Source organism: Carassius auratus, chromosome 31, assembly GCF_003368295.1.
Source record: "Carassius auratus strain Wakin chromosome 31, ASM336829v1, whole genome shotgun sequence".
NCBI lineage: Eukaryota > Metazoa > Chordata > Actinopteri > Cypriniformes > Cyprinidae > Carassius > Carassius auratus.
In genome coordinates, this window is record NC_039273.1 from 7,772,135 (window position 1) to 7,793,652 (window position 21,518).

Below are 21,518 nucleotides of genomic sequence, written 5' to 3' on the forward strand. Positions count from 1 at the left end.
TAGCATAATATTTGAATCAGATGTAGCTGGGCACATAATTCGTGCTGCTGAGACCTGCAAATTATTTCTAGGTTGTAGTATTGTATGAATATTGTCCCACTGATAAAAAAAAAAAACAGTGCAAATAGTTCTGTCTCTTTGGATAACAGTAAAGTGGAAATAAATATAGTTAAATTTATTAAATAAAATTAAATAGGATTTTTTGGGAAGGAAAGTCTGGCCAGTTATACAAGCAACACGATCTCGGACGAGTCTAAAGATATGAGCTGAATTGGGTGAAACATTAAAGTTCTAGTCTGTGTCAATTACTCTCATTATAAATAATAATAATAATGTTAACTGTATTTTTCGGTATAAGTTGCATCAGTCCAAAAATACGTCATGACGAGGAAAAAAACATATATAAGTCGCACTGGACTATATGTCACATTTATTCAAGACCAAGAGAAAACATTACCATCTACAGCCGCGAGAGGGCGCTCTGGGGTAGGCTACAGGAGCACTGAGTAGCATGGAGCTAATTTTACTATTTTTATTTAGAAATGTAACTATATTCATTTTTACAATTATTTATTAATGTCACACACACACATACCTAGTGCCTTATGACTTAAAAGATGAGAGTGGTAAATGTTACAGACATGGAACTGTTCAGTCTATTATTGATTTTAATTTCCACTTCACTGTTATCCAAAGGGACAGAACTATTTGCACTGTATTTATCAGTGGGACAATATTCATACAATACTACAACCTAGAAATAATTTGCAGGTCTCAGCAGCACGAATTTGCCCAGCTACATCTGATTCAAATATTATGCTAATTAACAGTGAGCGTAGTTTCAGACATTTCAGTGCTTCACTCGCACTGACTCTTATTCTGCCTGAAAGAATGAGAAGACCGAGCTGAAGGCTGTCAGATGAAAACCGATCCGATTCGACCAATCAGATGAAAGCAGCGTTTAAGCTCCGCCCACAAATCCGAATGAAATATTGAAGCCATAAACCGAAATGATCAAAACATACACGGACCAACTGTCTTGTCCATGTTGTCTCACTTGATTGAATCCTCTTCTTGAGATGTGAGTCTCTGACCTTCTGTAAGCCCCGCCTTCTTCACACAATGATTGACGTGGCGCGAGGGCGGGGACACGTTATCGGCTCGGAATGCATTTTCAATGTGCACATTGAATTTTGCTACATTCATTGCGGGACACCGAATGAAAATGCAATCGTAAGTGTCTTGACTGTGAGTGTTAATGCAATTAAGAAAAATAGCATTTAAATGATCATTTTGCCACAGTTTTTGCTTTAACATGTTAGACATATCTAATCATTTCTGTAATACATTTTCATTTTAATTTTGCAACTTATAAAGCATTAAAATTAATATTCATTTTACATTTTAAAACTGGTGTAGTAAATGGCAAATGAAAATTATGTAATTTAATTTTCATTTTCATTTTGCACCAAACGTTGCACAAATGTATTGGAAAATGTAAATGTAAATACAGAAATGCATTGCCATTTTACATATTGCATTGTCATTTTGCATATTACATCCCAAATTGAATAATGCTACCCATATGCTTCCATAACGGAGAGCCTTCCCACTCCCTATTAAGTCCTATTGTACCGAATTTTGGTTGCAGTACCACCAGATATCCACTGGGGGCGATCGCCATGAGTGCAAAATGAATGGGAGTCTATGGGGCTAGACGGCTAAATTTGTCCCTTTCACCCGATTGCCGTTGAGAAATCTCAGATCTGATTGTAGGTTTTGCAAGTTCAACATGTGTTATAGGTCGAAAGTTGAATGAACGAGTACTTATGTCCTTTCGATTTCTTACAGGTTGAGTTGTTGTTGCCCATAACACGCTAGCATTCTGCTAATTAATGTGAATGTGTATGACGTCATTGACATTTTAAAAGACTTTTTAAAGCAAATAAGTGATTCTAAAAAATCTATCACCCAGCAATGTGTACTTCCTTTGCATCTCCTTTCGAATACAACATTCAAATTACTAGACAAAAAATCATATTTTGAGAAAAGTGGATTTTGAGGGGTATACCGTCATTGACCTCCATTCATTATGCACTCGTCCTTTGTGCGCCCTCATATGGAATCAGAGTGGAACTGCAACCAGTTCAGAAGTCGGAAGTGTAGTGAGAGTGAAACTTCTCGCCATATTCTCTGATGCATTACTGTTTTGACGTTGTGTGTTGTTTCTGACTTCCTGTCTCAGTATGCTACGACACACGTACTCGGTTTGCGGCAGTATCTGAACAGCAGTGGAAAGGAAGTGGACGAATTCTTTTTTGGTGAATTGTGTTTGCTTGTTGAGTTGTTTCTCCATGCATTTAAGCTTTTCATAACCAAATATTACACAGCGTTTTAACGGGACGGTCCTGTGCTCATTTCCTACAGAAAAACTCCGGAGTAACGGCAATTTCTGACAGCGACTAAGTTAGCGGTAACCGGGTTCGAGCGACCCCGAGCACAATGCTGCTCACAGTGTTTTGTGCACCGAGAGACCGCTCGGAAACTACTTTCGCCTTGGAAGTGTCCCCGGAGCTTGAACTCAGGGATTTTGTGGCGCTTTGCGAACTAGAATCAGGAATACCAGCCAGGGAAATTCAGGTAAACATCTTTCAAAAGTGTTGCAACAGTTATTTAGCCTCTATGCTAAGCGACCTGACTAAACAAATTGGTGCCAAACAAGCCAGCAGGTCCATTCTATTAATAGCACACGGAGCCTATGTCAACACTTCTGGAAAACCCCAGATCTTGAAAGATTAACCGGCCATATCTGCGTTTGCCACGCTAATTTCAATTAAACCTAGTTTGTTTGCTAAATATGAATCATGTCAGGAAACTGTAATACACGGAATTGTTCAGTTAAACATGGAAGCCCATTTCCACCTCGTAACAAAAACAAAAATCATGCTTTGGTAAATCAAAATCATGACATATATTGTCGTGATTATGAGATAATACGTCAAAATGGTTATTTAAGCCAAAATATGAGATGAAAATTTCATTACGACCTGTAATATGCCTTTATTTACTTGTTTTTTGCCATAATTATTTCTTTCTATGTAAAGATTTCAACTTTTTGTGTAGTAGTAATGATTTATTATCTCATAATTTCAACTTTGACTTTAAATGTAGTTATTATGATTTTTTTTATTCTCATAATTATGATTTACTAAAGCATATATATTTTTTTCTAATGTGGTGGAAATGGGCTTTATTTGAGTCTTTATTTGATATGGGCGTATTGAGGTTGTTAAAATCCGAAAGTGAAACTTTCTTTATTTATGCCCATTTAATGGTGCATGAATTGAAACTGTAACCCGTAATTTATTAACAGAAAAGCTTTGAAGCGTTTGTTGTATATTTTAGACCTAAAATGCTTAAAATTTCTTAGGTGTTTTGAGAAAAAGAGGATATGTTGTATTTTCACATATTGAACAAAATAATGCAACCTTTTCTGTACAGATCTCATATGCTGAGCAGCCTTTAAAAGATCCCACCCGAGCCCTGGGGAACTATGGGCTGAAGGATGGAGATGTGGTAGTGTTACGACAAGCTGTTAGGTTACTAGGGCCACAACCCACAGTTCCTGGTAAACCAGCATATCTTGATCTATTTTAAAATGGATTAACATGAGCTTATCATGGCATTAATCATAACAAATCTTAATATCGTAGGTCTGCCTCGCATCGATTTCAGTTCCATTGCGGTCCCTGGGACCTCCTCGGGCCAAAACAGACAGCACCAAGCCCAGCGTCCCAGTGCCACCCAGTCACAGCCGCCTCCTGCCACCACCACACCAGGCTCAGCCCTTTCTCCTCAGGGATTGGACAACCCCGCCTTGCTACGTGACATGTTGCTGGCAAATCCACATGAGCTGTCATTGCTTAAGGAGAGAAACCCTCCCCTTGCTGAAGCTCTACTGAGTGGAGACCTTGGTAAATTAAGATGACGGTGCTTAAATGCATTTATATAGAAGATTGACTGTTTGGTGAAAGAATCATTTTGATTCCTTTGTCAGAGCGCTTCACCAAGGTGCTGTTGGAGCAGCAGCAGGACCGAGCCCGAAGAGAGCAGGAGAGAATCAAACTGCTGACTGCAGATCCTTTTGACTTGGAAGCTCAGGCCAAAATTGAGGAAGAAATCAGGTAAAAAAATAAAGGGTGAGATTATTTGCACAGCAAAAACATTGTCTGTGGCACAGGGATTGTAAAAACAAAAGAAAAGCACTGAATCCGTGACTTTATGTAATTTAATTTTCAGACAGCACAACATTGAGGAGAATATGACCATTGCTATGGAAGAAGCACCTGAGAGTTTTGGCCAGGTGGTCATGCTCTACATCAACTGCATCGTCAATGGACACCCAGTAAAGGCCTTTGTTGACTCGGGTAGAAAATCATGTTTTTTTTTTTATTCATTTTTATTAAGTCTTCTGGAAATTATGTTGTTGAGTGCTTTGTTATATATTGCTCGGCGTAATGTCACGTTGAACATTATGCCTTAATAACCAAATGCTAAATATTTTGGGTAAATATACAGCATCAAGGTGATTTATTTTAATCGTACGCTATTTGACACTACTTTTAATAAATTTTTGTCCAAGTTATGTACTATTTTTTTTTTTTATCCTTCTGGTTATCCTTCTTTAGGAGCTCAGATGACAATTATGAGCCAAGCATGTGCAGAGCGATGTAATATCATGCGTCTAGTGGACAGACGCTGGGCAGGCATTGCCAAAGGTGTTGGCACCCAGAAAATTATAGGCCGAGTCCATTTGGGTATGGCATTTGAGTCCTGCTTCTTTTAATATTCAGTATCCATTTCATCCCAAAAAAAAATTCCAATCTTATTATACTAAATATATATTTTACAACCAGCCCAGGTGCAGATAGAAGGAGATTTCCTGCCTTGCTCTTTCTCCATTTTGGAAGATCAGCCCATGGATATGCTGCTCGGCCTTGACATGCTGAAGAGACACCAGGTCTGCTTGGAAACTTTGGTTCATAGCCAGTCAAATAATCTATTTTCCGTAATGGAATCTGTTTGCCTAGCCATTAATGTTGCTTTAATGGAATAAAACAAAGTTGAGGATGCAGACTTTTTCCATATTCCCTAGACACATAGACATTAGCATGTGAGATTACTTTGTCTGCATGTTATTGTCAGTGTGTGTGCTCAGAAAAATATTTTATATCTCCTTTAATCTTACAAATATCACCTAAATAGTTTATTAGCTTTATGTAATATTATTTCAATTGTATTTTATTGAACAAAAGTTTTAGAGATTACTAGTAGAAGTTTTCATTGTCTTTCATTCATTACTTGAAATCTGAGCATGCAAGGTTTGCTATCTTCTACTGACTGTTGTTCTTAACTTCAATTGCTTTCATTCAGTGCTCCATAGACCTAAAGAAAAATGTCCTCCTTATTGGGACAACGGGAACAGAGACACGTTTTCTACCTGAGGCAGAGCTGCCTGAGTGCGCCCGGCTGGCATATGGGCCAGAGGGACGAGAGGATACCCGGCCTGAGGAGATCGCTGATCGAGAACTTGCAGAGGCGTTACAAAGATCTGTGCAGGACAGCGGTGAGATGCATGATATGTTGGCCAAGAGATGGCATGTCTAATAGGGCTGGAATAAAGGCTAGAGCTTAAAATTTAACACAATGAATGAATACTCATTAGTGGTTTGTTGTAGAATTATGAGGCTTACCTTATAAAAATAATGTTTTTAACAGTTTTATGTAGTTTGTTTATCCTGGTTGCAGTGCAGAACAACTCATCTAGTTCACAAGGTGGTGGACAATGTATAAATGAAAAAGACTTCCATTTAAAAAGTTTGGGGCCAGTAAGATTATTTGAAAGACATTAATAGTTTTATTCAGCAATGCTGCATTAATCAAAAGTGAGAGTAAAGACATTTGTAATATTTGTTTTTACTGCATTTATGATTATATAAATGCAGCCTTAATGAGCATAAGAGACTGCTTTTAAAAAAATTACACATTTTAAAAATCTTACTGACTCCAATCTTTTGAACAGTAGTGTATGCTTGTACATGCCTGACAAAGTAACACTAATGAAACTATCTGAGGAAGCATGGGTTAAAACGTTAGTAGGACATTGGCTCTTCAGAATATATTCTTCAGTTTTAACATGTTCACCAAAAACTTATTTAGGTTAAACATCACCTTGTGTATCTAATGAGATTTTAGGTGCATGCCTCTTTTCTCTTTTTTCTGGATGTGTTTTTGCTAATTTTTTGCCTCTTATTGCATGAAATGTGTGGCGTTTGTGTGCCCTAACTATGAGCAGGACAAAACTGATGTCATATGGACAGGCACAGGAGAGGGCTCTACTTACCAGGTATTATGTTGACAGTGGGTATTTTTCATTAGCTTAATAAAGTATTTTACCCAGTAAAAATTGGACATATACATTGGTATGAACAGGAATGGCTTCCATTTTGTGAGTAATATCCTGCACATGATGTAACTATTTTGCATGGTTTGAAGTGTTTGCTGAATTTGCATGGTTTAACTTATTTCAGTGTAGACTCTCAACTTCATCAGTTCCTGTTTCTCTTATAGATATCGAAGATGGAAAAACTACCTCACCACAATCCCTGCCATTTAAACCCCTCAGCCAACCTCAACCAACCCACAACAACTTAAGTCAACCCCACAGTCTCACCCACGACCATTCCAAGTCTGCCCCAGTAAACCAAGGAGTGTCCCCAGCTGAAATTCCCGCAGCGATTGAATCCTCTTTACTTCAACCCTTGAAAGTGGGTGAACCCTCTCCAGATCCCTCTGATGACACCTTCAGATCGCAGTCCCAAGGACTGGCAGATCCGACATCGGCTTGCTTGCAAGCAGATGCTCCTATCCCAAGCGCTCTTCCCTCTCAGGAACCACTCTCTAGTACTGTGCCCGAGGACAATGAAGTGACAGGCAACATTGTTTCAGGAGATTCCGGGAGTCCGATAGATGTGGATTTGGGGAAGAATATCACTTCCTCTGGGACTGCAGCAGCAGAATCACCCTCTATTCTTTTTAACCCACGGTCTCAGACTCTCACTCTGGATCAGGAAGTGGACATGGATGTTTCTTCCAATGCAAAACCAGAACCTGGCCATGACTTTTCTGATCAGTCCCAGAGAGACCAAGGTAGTATGATGGAGGATGTTTCAGGGGCTCAACCACAACTCATGCCTGTTTCAGATTTAAACATTGAACCCTGTCATGCTGAACCAGCCATTTCTTCTGTCCATTCAGACTCTGTGAGTGTAATACCCTGTGAAAGAGAACAGCAAGAGACAGAGAACACCCCTTCCTTGGCTCAAGCCCTTAAGGAGCTCCATAAACTTCTGATGTCTAACAGTTGTCCAACAGTTTCTGGAAGGATTCCTCTATCTAATACTAATGATACTACACCAAGACAAGATGTTGTTGAGGTGGACCAGGATCCTGCTGCAACAAACCATGTCACTCTGAACCCAACTGTTGACTCATCCTCAAATACTGCCACATTTAATGACATGGAAGAAAGTGATGCTAAAGCTGACTTGACTTCTCAATCAGTGAGGGACATTCCAGATGTACCAACACCAAGCAATCCAGGGCACACAGAGAACCAACCTTCTAGACCGGTAAATCCCATAGTGGAACAAATGACTGAGTGCCCTAATGTGACTGAAGAAAATCAGACCTTTGTTGTTGAAGAAGGTTCTGGGACAGTGACTTTTTCCCAGGGAGATCTTGAGCTCCCAGAGGGTCAGCAAGGGCAAGACATTGTGGACAAAAACACCTCAGGCATTGACATCTCTGCTGATCTGTTTCAGCAGCACCCGCTTTCTGTAGCAGCTGGCTCATCAGCCAACTCCAGCCTAGAGCCTGTTGCATCTCCTCAAACTCAAACCACTAAGACGGATCCTCTTTTCCTTGGAGACTCCATCCAACCTGCACCACAACTCTCAATGGGACAGTTTCCACTAGGGCACATTCAGAGGATCCAGGCATCAGGGTTTTCAGCCCTTGAGGCTGCTGAGGCATTGGAACAGGCTCAAGGCAGCGTGGAGCTTGCCTTATTGGTGCTGCTTGCAAGAAAGATCACTGTGCCCTCATAGAATCAACTCTTAGTTGTGGCATCAGTTAACATACGAGCCTTTTTTATCATGTGGCTTTCCTTTAGCAGTCCTTGTGGTTTTGTAGTTGATCTTCTTCTGGCTCTTCTTCTTTGCCAACATACAAAATGTTTAAAAAATAGATTTGTGAGAAGCTGGCCATATTTCCCTTTCAACAGAATGATGATGTCTGTGCAGACATTTTTTTTTTAAAGTTTTGGATGTTGCCTCAATAGTTCGTAATAGAGTGTTGATTTTATGGTTTGGTTTGAAAAAGATTGATAAACTGTCAAACAATTTACAGGATTTTGAATAATTACAGGTGGTGGGGCTCAGTACCTGTTTCCAATCTTCAAACAACTGCATGTTTTTACATCTCAAAACTGATTTACATGCCTGATGTATATTGATCTTAAATAGAAACCTCTGAAGCATCAAACTAAATTTATTTTGTAGAAATGTGGTTATAGGAGCAGAAAGTAAACTGGTAAAGCACCCATTTCAGAGTCCCCTTTCCTATTTGAATTGGCAATAATGTTCAAGCTGAGGTCATTTTCTCTTTATTATTTTATTTGATAGTTGCCAATCCTGTATAACTTGACATGTTTTCAATAGGTTGCCTTAGGAAATTATTAAAGAATAGACTTATCATTTCCTATGCGTTCATAGCCCATCCTTGAACAATATTGTAAGCCTCTTGGTAATGATATAAAACAAGTCTAAAGGGGAAGTTATAACATACTTTTATTGTGAGTAGTATCTCTTTTGATCAGATTCATGATGTTGTGGGTGTGAATGTAGTGTTTTACATTGTGTTTTTGATTTAAATTAAAATGGACAGGGAAAAGCTGGTGCTGACAACGTAATCTACAGGAAGTTTTTTTTTTTTTTGGCCATCTACCACTAAGTTGTTTTATTCTCGTATTTGTTGTCCCTCGTCTAAACACTTGATTTTGATGTAAAGTCCTGATGTTCCCTTTCCAGCTGTCTGTGATCTTTTGTCATTCTTATTTTGTAACCTCTGAATCATATAAATCAGTTCAATCTTGTATACAGTTTAAAACCAAATAAAAGGAAAAAAGAGATTCTTATATTTCAAATGTGCAGATGTTGTTGTTTTTGTATTGTATATAGTAGACTGCAAAAATGTGACAAGTGCATAAGCACAATGCCTTCTATGTTTTAATTTGTATTATTTGATAAACTGGACAGATTTGTCAGTTTTGAAAATCTTGTGCTAAAATGCCTATTTACTCTAGTTAAATTACTTAAAATTAACAATGTCATTCATCTTTCATAATAATATGGTGCATTTCACACTGAAAACCAAATACATATATTAATACATATTTTAATTATGAAACAATTAAGTTTTATTTATATGCAATTCTTCGTTTGTTCTTATTAATACATATAAACTGCAACTAACCTAACGAATTAAAACTGAAATTTCGAGGGCGTGAAGTTGTATTTTGTAAAACGTATTTAAATACACTTTGTTTCATTTACATCTTACAAAAATCATTTAAACAGTGTGCAATGTGATGACGATTTTTATTATCTGAAATCATTCTTCAAATAAAAAAATGTTACACGTGATAAGACACAGACATTAGGTTCAGCCAATAATAAAGGGATTTTCATCGTCAAAGCAACGCCCAATCAATTGCAGTAAAATTGGTTGGGCGAAATTGGACAGGTGAGAACGCTCTTCTGAATCAATTAGACTGGTGACTTGCTGTGTAAAAGCAGTATGTTGACTGCAATAATTCATTTAAAAAAAAATTCAGATTCAGTATTGAACATTAAAACTCTTGAAAGTTAGTAAGCCACGAGGAGGTTCACCGCTTTCTTATGGCTCGTGTCGTGGAGGATGAGGGGATCTGGTCCGATAGAGATCTCACAGAAGCATTATTTGGTGACACTGATCGCCCCGGGCTGGATGAACAGCCCTCTAAAACAAATGTAGAGGACTGTGAAGCGTCTGGTGGACTTAACTGGTATGTTATAAAACGAAATGAATACTACATTACATTACATTTGTTCGTTATTCCTATGCTCTAACTTTGGTCCGGTATCACAAGTGTTCCTATCCTGTTGTTTTGCTTCCTTTTTAACCGCCTATCACACAATAAGGACCAAGACTGGTAATGCATCTTTTAAAAAAAGGGTTTAAATGGTGTGTTGAATTTCGTCTTGATTTCTCTTTTTGTTAGCACATCTGAAGGGTTGACTAAAGCTCTTCAATCAGTTGCAAGCTTGCAATTATGGAACTTAATGGGCTTTTCTCTGCCTGTGCCATCCCTCTTCACTCGGGAGAGCTCCAGTCTGAAATCTTCTGACGTGTACTGTGAGGAGAGTGAGGTGAAAAGGTAATGATTATGATTTCACAAAAAGGCATTTCAAGGCACCCAGTGTTGACCATTTATTCATGTTCATCAGCCTCTGCACAGAAAATGAAGCAGTTTCTTTTCAACCATTTCCCTTGTTTTAGGGAAGATGCAATGGAAGTCAGTTCTCCGCAAGAAACATATGTTGCCCAGTTTGAATCCGAGTACATCAATCATTGTAAGTTTACAGATGAGTCTTACCAAACGTAAAAAAATGCGTATCATAAAAGCCTGATATCTGAAGTCTCAATTTTGATTTCCTAGCGGTCCCCTTATATCAGGAGTTTTGGATGAGTTCTATGAAGAAGGATTTACACCGAGTACAGCACACTGGGTTGTCAGAATTTGTGTCCTCTATACGGGTTTCTGGTCTGAAAACTCCCCCTGCATCAAGCCCATCCTCTGTGTTGAGCCCTCCAGGACTACAGGCCAAGTCATACACTCTATGGCATCAGCTACCGCAAGTAAAGCCTCATCTGAACTCTCTCAGTATGCATGAGATCCAGCTTCAGGAGGTGCGTGTGTGTATTGCAGAACACCAACAAATCTTGCATGCAAATTATGACACTGGTCCATCTACTGTTCTTCCACAATACTTATCCCTTGTTTTTGTGCTTTCGGTCAAGGCCATGTTTGAGCTGATTGTGTCCGAGGCCTCGTATCAGAAGAGTCTGATCGTAGCACTGAATGTGTTTCAGTGCTCCGCAGAACTCAAAGGGATCCTGCCCCGTGTGCAGCACCATGTTCTGTTCTCCAACCTAAAGGATGTCTGCAGAGTCAGTGAACGGTAAGGATGGATACTTGAATATGCTGTTATTAACTTCTAGATCTTATTTTATACAACATAGAAGTGAGCATGTAGAATTGTATACACTAATTCGAAAGTTATGCTTGGTTAAGTTTCAGCAAGCATTTACTAAACCGATAAACTGACTGTAGACATTTTGTAACTTTACAAAAGATTTCGATTTCAAATAAATGCTCAAAGAAGCCTGAAAAAATGCATCATGGTTTTCAAAATGTTTAACCTTGATAAGCGTTTCTTGAACACAAGTCATCATTACTAGAATGAGATTCTGAAGACCGCTATAACCACTGCTGAAGTTTTTAAGCTTTGCCATCACTAGAATAAATTTCGTTTTAAACTGGAATCCGTCATTTTCAATATTACTACTTTTTTTTTTTTTTTTTTGCTGACCACTTTTTTTTTTTTTGGTTAATTCAGATTTCTGCAGGACATGGAGTCCCATTTTAGGCAGTATGTGGTAATGTCCCGGGCTGGTGATATTGTTTTGAATCACCAGCAACGTTTCCAAAAAGTCTACGTGCCATATATTACCAACATGATGTACCAGGAGGCTCTTGTCGCTCAACTGACGTTTGTTCTGTTTTCATGCATCTTCCCTATTGAACATAATTAAATGGCATGCTAGCATTCTGATTCCCATCCTGCTCCCCCCACCAGGCAGGAAAATAAGAAATTTGCACTGATCCTGAAGAAACTAGAGGGAGATCCACAATGCCAGAGACAGACCCTGAAGTCTTTTCTGATTCTTCCCTTCCAGAGGATCACAAGGATGACGCTCTTACTTGAGGTCGGCTTTCATTTACACAAGCCAGAGAGATGTGCAGACTCTTCAGAGAAAATCCCTTTTGCCATCATTTAGTGAATGTGAACATTTTTGTTTTGTTCAGAACATCCTCAAACGAGCTGAATGTGTTTGTTCTAATGTCCCTAATCTGATGGAAGCCATTGGAGCTGTACGTAAGGTAGGCTGTATCATGCTTTTGCTTTCAAAATAATAAATGCCTTCCATTTATAATATCAGAATTGGATACTCATTTATTACTTGCTGATAAATATTACGTATAAATCATGTTACTTTACAAATGCATATAAATGTCTAGATAGTGGAAGAGTGTGACCGGAATGTCGAACAAATGAAGAGGACGGAGTTGCTTGTTTGTTTGGACAAGTTAATGGACTTTGGAAATGTTAAGGTATAAAATCTTATTCCTGTAATTCCCTTTTTGTGTTTTCTGCTGCCATATTTAAAACCACTCTCTTCCTGTTCTCAATTAGTCAGTTCCATTAATCACCAGAGGGCGTCATTTAATTCAAGAGGGAACTTTCAAGCATCTAATGATTGGCGGCAGTCAAAGAGGCTCTACAGTGTCTCGCAGAGATGTGTACATACACCTTTTCAATGATCTCTTGCTCCTCTCTGTTAAAAGGTATGATATGCTAGAAGATCTCCATTTTTATGGACCCTTTAATTTAAGAATTACCTAGGTTTGGTAATGGACTTTTTTTTTTTTTTTTATACTCCACTCAGCGGAAACCGGTTTGTTGTGCAGGACCATGCACCATTTCCTGATAAAGTAAGTGTAAAGGAGCTCGAAACAAGTTTGGGATTTCCTCCTGAATCCTTCCTGCTCGATCTGATCAAGAACTACAACCAATCTTCCAGAGGCCTGATACTGGCTGCATCAACGAGGTAACTTTCAGCTTAACTTTTTTTTTTTTTTGCCTTGTCTTGGCAATACAATCTATTGCACAGTGAAAGTGTATTCATCCTTATTTAAAAAAAAAAAATCCTTATTTAAGGTAACTTCTAAAATGGGGAATCATTGTGTCCTCAGGTTAGAAAAAGAGACCTGGATGAAAGCTTTCTCTTCAAAATAGGAGGCAGAGAACGTGGAAACGCAGCAGTTTGTTCTTAAAGAAAAGGACACCATGAAGTGCTCTAAAATGCTAATTTTACTGGACCTTTTAATTTTAAGTTTCAATATTGATATGTATATTAAATAAAAGGCTGTACGCAACTGTTTAAACATGAGCTTTATTTCAACAAAACGCATAATGTACATTGTTTTTACATTTGTAACCATCCAATTGCTGGGACTTATTCCCTTCAAGAATTAAATGGTCCTCAAGACCATCGGAGAAAAGGTCTCTGGCCTTCCATTTTCACCTGTGATGAAAAGACAAAATAAAGTCTCAGATCTGTTTTAGATGTTTAGGGGTGTACAATGCTCAAGATTTTTTACCTGTTAAAATATTTCTTGGGAAATAACATTACGTGACTGGCTGAGGAGACATCAAGTCAAAGTCTGAAAGGTTCCTTGCCACCCAAACACCCGCTGCAAATAAACCCAGGTTCACAAGGAGATTCCTATAACATGGAAACAAAGGAGATGGTCACGGGGTGGCAAATATTTAAAACCATAACGTACGTTACATCTGAACGTCATTTCGAGTAACGTTATGAGTTGCTAGTAATTCGTTTGAAACGGTAACAAACCTTCTGAAGTCATTTCTGTCCGCTGCGAAATGGCAAGCTGAGCTAATCCATCCCATGAGACCACCTGATGGCCCTTCTGTTTCCTTTCCGCTCATTTTATTTGACTTTATATTAGTAATGCCGAGCAAGCCAGAGGCACTTTGACATTTACCTTGAGATTTCTACGTTAAATAACGAGGTTCACGATATCGCGCTACGGATCCTCGACTGGAACAAACCGTATTGAGACACGTGCGGTTTCATTTTATCAGGAATCAATTCTGAAACGCCGTACCACTTGGCCTTTCACGGCTTACATATTTTCAGGACCGTGCATGCATTGAGTCTTGAAACCGACTTTAAACATGGCTGCCACCAGATACCGTCGATTTCTGAAGCTGTGCGAGGAATTGCCAAAGGACGAATCCAAGAAAGGCCGAGATTTAGGAACGTTTTTACGCCAAAGAGTCGCTAGTGCTTTCCGAGAAGGGGAAAATACGCAGGTATTACAATTATTGCAAGATTTACCGTTATTTGCAGTATTATGTATGAAGAATGTATTGTTTGTGCAAGTACACTTGGCAATAAAGCTCTTTCTGATTCTGAAGGTTTATTTCCTCAAGTGTCTAATATGTTATGGTTAATGTGATGTTAAAATATCCTTTCCCAAAATGATTTAAGCAGCTGTTCAAATATCTTGCATTGCCTATGTTGTCTTGTGTTTACACTTTAGATTTCAGATCCAGAGAAATGTGATCAGATGTATGAAAGTCTGGCTCGCATCAACAGTAATGTGTACAAAGAAAAGGTGAGCCTAAACCTTTATGGAGAACAGAAACCTGCATGTGAGCGTGCTGCTGAACTTGGACGATAGAAACCGGGCATATCTGCATTGATTGGAATTATTATTTTTAGATTTATTTCAACTATTACGTTCTTTCGGCATTTTTATATTTTAGTATCCTTTGAAAGATGCATATCTTGTCTATTCTTTAGGGACTTTGAAGTAGATCAAGACACTTACAGTATGTGCGTATACTGGATTTATCGTCAAAAGAACTTTCATAACATTTGTTTTATTTTTCTTATATTGTTGTTTTAATTTGCCCTACCATCTTTAAACATGACTGCATCATAATGTTTGTTTTTCAGTTTCCAAGGGCAAAAGATACAAGTTTTACAGGTGTAACGGTGGAGGAGTGCCGAATACTTTTGGCAACAGGTGAGGATTTCCTAAGCTCAGCTGTTAGGAAATTTCAATGTAACTACATTAATTGGTTGATTTAATTCTCATGCTCACCGGTGATGTGGTGTTTTTAATATATATCTCAATAAAAGGTAAAAAGAAACAGCATTTTTACTTATTTCTTGGTTTTGCAGGAAACACAGATGAGGAGAAAAAAGGATTGTGGAAGACACTAATGGAGCGCTTCTCCTCCAAACCTGAAGATGGAACCCCTGAAAAAGCTGAAAAATAATCCTCATATTGGCACAGCTCTTATTTATTCCCCTTTGCACTTTTTCAAATAAAAGGATTAAGGCGTGTATGTAAATCTTCAATTCTCACAGCTGCAGCTCTCTTCATGTTGATCTTTTATGTTGGACAGAGACTTCTAAGATTTAAAACTGATGGTTTTATTTGGAATGCTGTTAAAAATGGAGAAATGTGATTAATTCTGGAAAAAATATATAGTTATACAATGTTAATCTTTGGTTTTATTGCATATTTTCTCTTGAATCCATAATAAAAATATTTTGTGTTTCACATAACAGTCCAGTATCTCTCATTTTGATTTCACTGGATAAATGCCATGCTGAATTATGTACACTCTTTATGGTTTTTGCTTCTATATGCGTGTTTATGCCCTTCATTTATTTTATATTTTTTAGATTGTGAATTATTTAAAAATGGTCAAAGGCTTTCATTGAGGGATATACAGTTTTTTTTTTTTTATCCCTAATAAATTAATGTAAACTTTTTATTGGCTCAATGCATGCCCCATATAAGACAGTTAGTATGCTGGTTTTTTTATATTTATATAATTTATGATGTTTGTGAACTTTTGTATAATTTAGGTTTATGACTGAATAACAAAGTGCAGTTTAGCTGCAGTACATAAAGCTGATGCACACTGGGGAATTTTCTGGCAGATATTGATAATATGGTTTGTGCCATGAGAAAATATGTTCACAGAAGATAATGATAAAATCTTTGCCAAACCACCACCCTTGCACAGCCACAAAGGTTTATGACGAGATCTTATAGTTTGGGGAAAAAAAAGTGTGATGTTTTAACTAAATTTCCTTCCAAAAAACCAAGAGTCATGAAAACATTTTTATTCATAAAGAATTGTCAAGAACCAAGCAAAACATTTTTATATTTGAAGAGCCTATAAAGTGATCTGTGTGAAATTCTGAACTCGAGTGAATTGATAGAACAAGTTTATATAATTCATGGATGCATTAGAACATTTTAATTTTATTGCCTTTCCTTCTCTTATAATTAAGATACATTGTTCAATTTCTGATGTTACAAAATGTTAAGTAAAAAAAAAATATATAATTCTTCAGAATTAAAAGGTAACTTCAAAATGACCAAAAAGCAAAATAAAAAAAGCATGATTGCATTTGTGCTCTATTCAGTGGTAGTTAGAATAGTGTTTATTTTTATTTGCCTCTTTAGTCATCTTTTTTGGGGTCTGGATTGTCCCTCAAAATGCAGTAGTTGAGGCTGGTAGCGAGGCAGAGCCAGGCCAAGTATGGTACCATGAGAAGTGTTGCAGTGCGGCTGATGGGATACCAAGACACCATTGTGGCTGCCACTGTGCCGGTCAGCATCACTATCTCTATCATTGCCTAGATATGAAAGAAGAATAGAACATTGCTGTAGTTAATCATACAAGATATTATATAAACACTGACAAAAAATACAATAGAAGTCAATGGGAACCATTTGTTTACTAACAGTCTTCAAAATACCACATTGTGTGTTCAGCAGAAGCAAGAAATGCATATAGGTTTGGAATGACAGAGTGAATTAATTTGGAGTTTTTCCAAGTCTTCAAAAAAAAAAAAATCTCTGATACTATCTCACAACAACAACTGCAGAAAAACTGGTCCCGGTTTACCTTTGACACAGTTTCTCTGTATTTTAACCCGAAATATCAGTAGGATTTTTGAAACTCAGAATAATATCTAACCAGTTTAATTTTGTGAGCGCCAAAGAAGATGGGGGTCCAGGCCCAATTAAGCGCCAACTGCATCCCATAGAGCCCCAGTGGTACCAATGCATCCTGGGTGAAGCCTCCAAGCTCTTTCCACACAAGGTATGAACCGTAGCTTTAAACAAAAAAGAGAGAGATAGATACAGAAAATCATTTACACCATCTGGAATTACCTTTAGTTACTCATTAACTTTTAACTACAACTTCCTTCAAAGTTACTAAATGCGTAACTGCCAGATATAATAAGTGGCCAATGTTTGAACAAACCCCATGCCAGTGTAGAGAGTGGTCCACACCACTGGAAAGGCAGCATTAGGTGGTCTCCATGAAGGTTTGTTGAGCGTGGTGTACCAGGTCTTCACCTCTTTCCGTGTAATTAAACCTCCAAATATTCCACCAACGTGTGGCAGAGCAGTAAAACTTAGCATAGGAATCCACATCCTTTCAGAGCAAAGTGGCAAAATAAGGTTTCTTAACGTTTGACAGTGTACATTATGTAACATTTGTTTTTGTGTAAATGCTCTCCACCCTTATGTCTCTATAACTTCTTCCAAGTCTGAAAGCTTATCTCCACAGAATGTGAGACATGAGAGCTTTAGGGCTCGTTTGCAGTAAAATAATTAGGACAACATAATTAGCCCTTCTCTCACAATTAATTCAACTGCCAAAAAGCTCAAAAAATAGCAGCACAAAAACAAGTAAATAAGTAAAACATTCATATATGACTACACTTATGATATAGCTGATGGTTAAACTACTGAACAACAGAACAAAAGTAACATACTAAAAAAAAAATCTGGTTCATTGCCAGTTCAGTTTGTCCTACTCTGGGATCTACTTCACGTATGTACTGGTCGACTCGTAAAATTGTTTTTTAAAGACGAAGATATAATTAGACTTTTTTGTGCAAAGAGTGTGAAACAGTATGACGGGTTTGCATAATGTTAGTCACGAGATCAGCAGAACATTATTTAACGCGCGATACTGCTTATGGAATTCAGTTCACAATTCATACGACGAACTAATAAGAGACATAGCAAAGCAAAATACCTGTTGTATTAAATAACAACGCTGCTGACTTTACCTGAATCGACTGGTCGAAGCGCTGTTTGTAGAACAGAGGCGTCTCGATGGCCTTCTATGACCGGAGTGATCTTGAAATCATGATACAAGTTTGTGTAACAGACAGTGGGCGTGCAAGAAGGCTGCTCTCGCGTTTAATACTACTGAAACGCTGGCCACTTGAGAGAGGCATGTGAACATCTGAAATGTGTTGTGAAACGATCACATAGCATAGTAATGCTTGAAAAGTGTGTTCAAGCAGATCAACGCGGCGCTGCGTTGGAACAAATGCCGGTTTTGAAAATTAGCTTTCCCAAAATGTGTCAAATATCACAAGGGCAAAAAGTGCTGGTATAATCGAAGACGAACCGTTTATTGCCTCAAAAACAACAACAAAACCCTGTCACTGACAATAAATATATGAATATTTGTTGAAATGTGTGTGTATACGTTTATAAATTTAATAAATGATGTGCTAGCGTGAATATTATATGCAAAAGAACACAAAGAGCTCATGGAAATTAGTATTCCCTTGTTCTGGACGTGTAAGAGCACCAAGGAAACGTGCAAACATGCAGAATGTAGCCTACAGACTATGAACACGACTCCCTCAGTAGGCTATCTTCATGTGTTTCATAGACTGTTTCTGTGACAGATGCACTATGTTTTTACTTGTAGACGTGATGTAATGTGCACACTAGCTATTAGAAATGTGCAGTGCTTTATTGTAATTCATTCAAAACACTATTTTATTGAGATATGCACAATAAGCCGCTGTGTCTCATACTTCTGTGGTAAATCAAAATGGACATTTCTTTAGTTCATTATTTTAAGCATGGTTATGTATAAACTTTTTCTTTAAAAATTTTCTTTTAAATAGTATAGTAGTATAGCAGTATAGTGTTATATAAACGTAAGAAATTAATTAAATGTAAAAAACAAAAAAACAATTAAATTAGTATTGTAAATTATTATTTATTTGAATTTTGTTGTGGTCAAATATTTAAAAAAAAGAAAGAAAGAAAATCACAATGGTTTATGCAAAACATTTAAAATCTAAGTATTTAAGAATGTTTAAATATTTAAAAATGTTGAACATGTATTCTGTATGTTATCTATATATCTGCATATTTGTGTATTTTTGTGAACATACATTTTTTGAATTCATGCAGCTGTTAAACTTGAAACTATAAAATCCTAACATTAATCTTTTTATAACAGATGAGAATATTGAGAGCTAATTGTGCTGGTATTATCTCAGCTGAGCATGTGTGTCTTTTTTTTATTTTTTTATTTGAGAGAGCAATTTTTTTTTCACAAACATATACTTTTCAATGATTTCCCACAGCTGGTCCCAGAACAAGCCAGGGCACGAGCAGCCTTCTTGCTCTCCGCCATCTCAAATATGCCAGAATAATGATAAGAAAGTATGATTTCCTGCTTGAACTGACTGATTTAAACCAAATTAATCTACAGTATGTAAACCTTATAGTTCTTAACTTAGTTACCTAACTGTCCGTATTAGCAAGTTATTAAATAAATAATAAATTTTTCATTCTTCCAAAATGCTTTGTTTAATGTATGTACATCAATAATTTAAATGAGATTTAAAGATTTTTTGCAAGTTTAAATTAAATGGCATTGCATAATTCTTAAGGACCAATGGGGAAAGAAAATAACTTCGTCCCCCCTCTCTCACAGGATTACAGAGTAAAGGGGCCATCTACCAGCCAGTTTTTGGTCCTTCCCAGATCTGATGCAATTGAGACCCCATTTGGTGTCATTGGTGATATTGGTATGCTTATTATGGTTTTCATACTTAGATTTGATCTGGGATCCTTCAAATCTACATGAGCTTACTCCACTGAAATTATTAGGTGTTTACAACCTTCTACCAGCCTTTTGACCTGTCAGTCTAAAGGATGAGGTGAAGAATCTTGGCATATATGTGGATGAGACAAACAGAGCTGATGACAGCAGCAACATGAAGAATTCATCCTCCTCTGTGCCTCATAATATGTTTGAGGAGCTTCTTGAGAATTTGGATTTCTCAGCACCTTCTCCTCAAGAAAATGAGGAATTTTTTTAGGCCTCTCTGTTGATGAATACAATGAACATAATGAGACTCATAAAGCAGGAAGAGGATAAGGACAAGTTCCCTCTCAGTCCTTATGTCATCATGCTGTTTATGAATTAAAAGTCTGCAAAGTTTTCTTTTTGTGTGTAGTCATCTGGGCATATTAACCCTAAAAATGTCATATGTGACCCTGGACCACAAAACCAGTCATTAGGGGTACATTTTTTCTGAAATAAATAAGCTTTCCATTGATGTATGGGACAATGGAAACAATATTAGGACAATATTTGGCCGAGATACAACAATTAGAAAATCTGGAATCCGAGGGTGCAAAAAAATCTAAATATTGAGAAAATCGCCTTTAAACTTGTCCCAATTAAAGAGCCACACAGATGGGAAATCAAAAATTACCTGTATTACAGTGTATGATGTAGCTGCCCATCAGTGTAAACAATGTGTAAAGTAATTAAACCAAAAAGTACACGATTTATAAAGTTATTGGCTTCTAAAGTAAGGAGTCGACTCTGAATCGCTGAAACGGGTCGTTATAGATTTCAAATCTTTTGCCCATCTCTATGTACGTCACTAGGAACACTTTGCATAATAATCTCCGCCTACTGTCTTGGGAGAAACAGAACTCTGACCTGCCCCACCCCCCACACACAGATGCTCTGGTTGGTGTGATAGCATCATGTCGAGGAGACAGTGTGTTTTTAATTGTAAAGGCAAGTTTTTTTTATTTTCACTGCCAAAGAATGAAGATCAGAAGAACCAATGGCTTAAATTCGTTTTTACCACAATAACAGAGCAGTAACGTACAACAAATCCCTTTTGTTGTGTTCACAACATTTCACTGATGACTGCTTTTCTAATCTCGGTGAGTACAAGGCGGGATTTTCAAAGCGTTTTGCCATAACAGAAGATACATGAGAGAGATATCTATAGAAAGCTTGACATGTCTACTAAACAAGTGCCTAAAACAGATATTCTGTGATAAAGTAATCCATATGAAAACAAAGCGAGGTCCGTTTTTCACGTCTCCCTTCATTATATCTAATGTGACCACGCCCCCGCGCTTGAACGCGCTATTCAGATTCAAACTGAAGCGCTCGGCTTGAATACGCCCACACAGAAGAAAAAGCAGCAAGACTGTTCAAGTTTTTATTTTACTGTTTGCTTCGCGATGAGAGGAATAAGACATAATTCACCCCAAAAAGATGCTAACGAATTGTTTACCATGAAGTTGTGTGCAAAACAACCAATCAAAACTATGTTAGTTGACCAATCAGAACACAGTATGATACCGAAAGGTGGGA

The 21,518-nt window shown here is 37.5% G+C and overlaps 5 protein-coding genes across 6 annotated transcripts; 3 read left to right on the forward strand and 2 right to left on the reverse strand.

Annotated features, from left to right (window-relative positions):
- The first annotated feature begins 2,163 nt into the window (after positions 1-2,163).
- LOC113050388 (protein DDI1 homolog 2-like) lies at positions 2,164-9,265 on the forward strand. Of its 2 annotated transcripts, XM_026213310.1 has the most exons (11): positions 2,164-2,321; positions 2,428-2,640; positions 3,502-3,628; positions 3,714-3,974; positions 4,058-4,184; positions 4,300-4,427; positions 4,689-4,817; positions 4,917-5,020; positions 5,434-5,626; positions 6,356-6,406; positions 6,631-6,701. In XM_026213310.1, the coding sequence occupies exons 2-10, from the start codon at positions 2,503-2,505 to the stop codon at positions 6,364-6,366; spliced, it is 1,218 nt and encodes a 405-aa protein (XP_026069095.1). In that variant the 5' UTR covers positions 2,164-2,321; positions 2,428-2,502; the 3' UTR covers positions 6,367-6,406; positions 6,631-6,701. The 2 variants fall into 2 exon arrangements, with proteins under 2 accessions (XP_026069095.1, XP_026069094.1); XM_026213309.1 differs by lacking the exon at positions 6,356-6,406 and having other exon boundaries at positions 6,631-9,265.
- A 656-nt stretch (positions 9,266-9,921) lies between these two features.
- Positions 9,922-13,386, forward strand: LOC113050395 (rho guanine nucleotide exchange factor 5). Its single transcript, XM_026213324.1, has 12 exons — positions 9,922-10,165; positions 10,382-10,537; positions 10,660-10,733; positions 10,820-11,070; positions 11,182-11,342; positions 11,781-11,933; positions 12,021-12,150; positions 12,251-12,325; positions 12,464-12,556; positions 12,639-12,790; positions 12,892-13,053; positions 13,199-13,386. The coding sequence occupies exons 1-12, from the start codon at positions 10,020-10,022 to the stop codon at positions 13,239-13,241; spliced, it is 1,596 nt and encodes a 531-aa protein (XP_026069109.1). The 5' UTR covers positions 9,922-10,019; the 3' UTR covers positions 13,242-13,386.
- On the reverse strand, positions 13,383-14,017 carry LOC113050410 (mitochondrial import receptor subunit TOM6 homolog). Its single transcript, XM_026213346.1, has 3 exons — positions 13,861-14,017; positions 13,607-13,731; positions 13,383-13,530 (listed from the first exon to the last, which is right to left on the reverse strand). The coding sequence occupies exons 1-2, from the start codon at positions 13,953-13,955 to the stop codon at positions 13,635-13,637; spliced, it is 192 nt and encodes a 63-aa protein (XP_026069131.1). The 5' UTR covers positions 13,956-14,017; the 3' UTR covers positions 13,383-13,530; positions 13,607-13,634.
- A 153-nt stretch (positions 14,018-14,170) lies between these two features.
- uqcc2 (ubiquinol-cytochrome c reductase complex assembly factor 2) lies at positions 14,171-15,602 on the forward strand. Its single transcript, XM_026213343.1, has 4 exons — positions 14,171-14,342; positions 14,573-14,647; positions 14,992-15,061; positions 15,220-15,602. The coding sequence occupies exons 1-4, from the start codon at positions 14,205-14,207 to the stop codon at positions 15,315-15,317; spliced, it is 381 nt and encodes a 126-aa protein (XP_026069128.1). The 5' UTR covers positions 14,171-14,204; the 3' UTR covers positions 15,318-15,602.
- A 696-nt stretch (positions 15,603-16,298) lies between these two features.
- On the reverse strand, positions 16,299-18,329 carry LOC113050405 (translocator protein). Its single transcript, XM_026213339.1, has 4 exons — positions 18,148-18,329; positions 17,331-17,504; positions 17,040-17,178; positions 16,299-16,695 (listed from the first exon to the last, which is right to left on the reverse strand). The coding sequence occupies exons 2-4, from the start codon at positions 17,501-17,503 to the stop codon at positions 16,519-16,521; spliced, it is 489 nt and encodes a 162-aa protein (XP_026069124.1). The 5' UTR covers position 17,504; positions 18,148-18,329; the 3' UTR covers positions 16,299-16,518.
- Between the last annotated feature and the right edge of the window lie 3,189 nt (positions 18,330-21,518).

Coding starts and splice junctions, on each gene's coding strand:
- LOC113050410 (XM_026213346.1), bottom strand. CDS start 13,955: ATGAGCGGAAAGGAAACAGAAGGGCCATCAGGTGGTCTCATGGGATGG. Junction 13,732..13,860: donor GACAGAAATGACTTCAGAAG/GTTTGTTACCGT, acceptor TCCATGTTATAG/GAATCTCCTTGTGAACCTGG.
- LOC113050395 (XM_026213324.1), top strand. CDS start 10,020: ATGGCTCGTGTCGTGGAGGATGAGGGGATCTGGTCCGATAGAGATCTC. Junction 10,734..10,819: donor ATCCGAGTACATCAATCATT/GTAAGTTTACAG, acceptor TTGATTTCCTAG/CGGTCCCCTTATATCAGGAG. Junction 11,934..12,020: donor GCTCTTGTCGCTCAACTGAC/GTTTGTTCTGTT, acceptor TCCCCCCACCAG/GCAGGAAAATAAGAAATTTG.
- LOC113050405 (XM_026213339.1), bottom strand. CDS start 17,503: ATGTGGATTCCTATGCTAAGTTTTACTGCTCTGCCACACGTTGGTGGA. Junction 17,179..17,330: donor ACTCTCTACACTGGCATGGG/GTTTGTTCAAAC, acceptor TTTTGTTTAAAG/CTACGGTTCATACCTTGTGT. Junction 16,696..17,039: donor GCGCTCACAAAATTAAACTG/GTTAGATATTAT, acceptor TTTCATATCTAG/GCAATGATAGAGATAGTGAT.
- uqcc2 (XM_026213343.1), top strand. CDS start 14,205: ATGGCTGCCACCAGATACCGTCGATTTCTGAAGCTGTGCGAGGAATTG. Junction 14,343..14,572: donor GAGAAGGGGAAAATACGCAG/GTATTACAATTA, acceptor TTTACACTTTAG/ATTTCAGATCCAGAGAAATG. Junction 15,062..15,219: donor CCGAATACTTTTGGCAACAG/GTGAGGATTTCC, acceptor TTGGTTTTGCAG/GAAACACAGATGAGGAGAAA.
- LOC113050388 (XM_026213309.1), top strand. CDS start 2,503: ATGCTGCTCACAGTGTTTTGTGCACCGAGAGACCGCTCGGAAACTACT. Junction 4,428..4,688: donor AAAGGCCTTTGTTGACTCGG/GTAGAAAATCAT, acceptor ATCCTTCTTTAG/GAGCTCAGATGACAATTATG. Junction 5,627..6,630: donor AAGATCTGTGCAGGACAGCG/GTGAGATGCATG, acceptor TTTCTCTTATAG/ATATCGAAGATGGAAAAACT.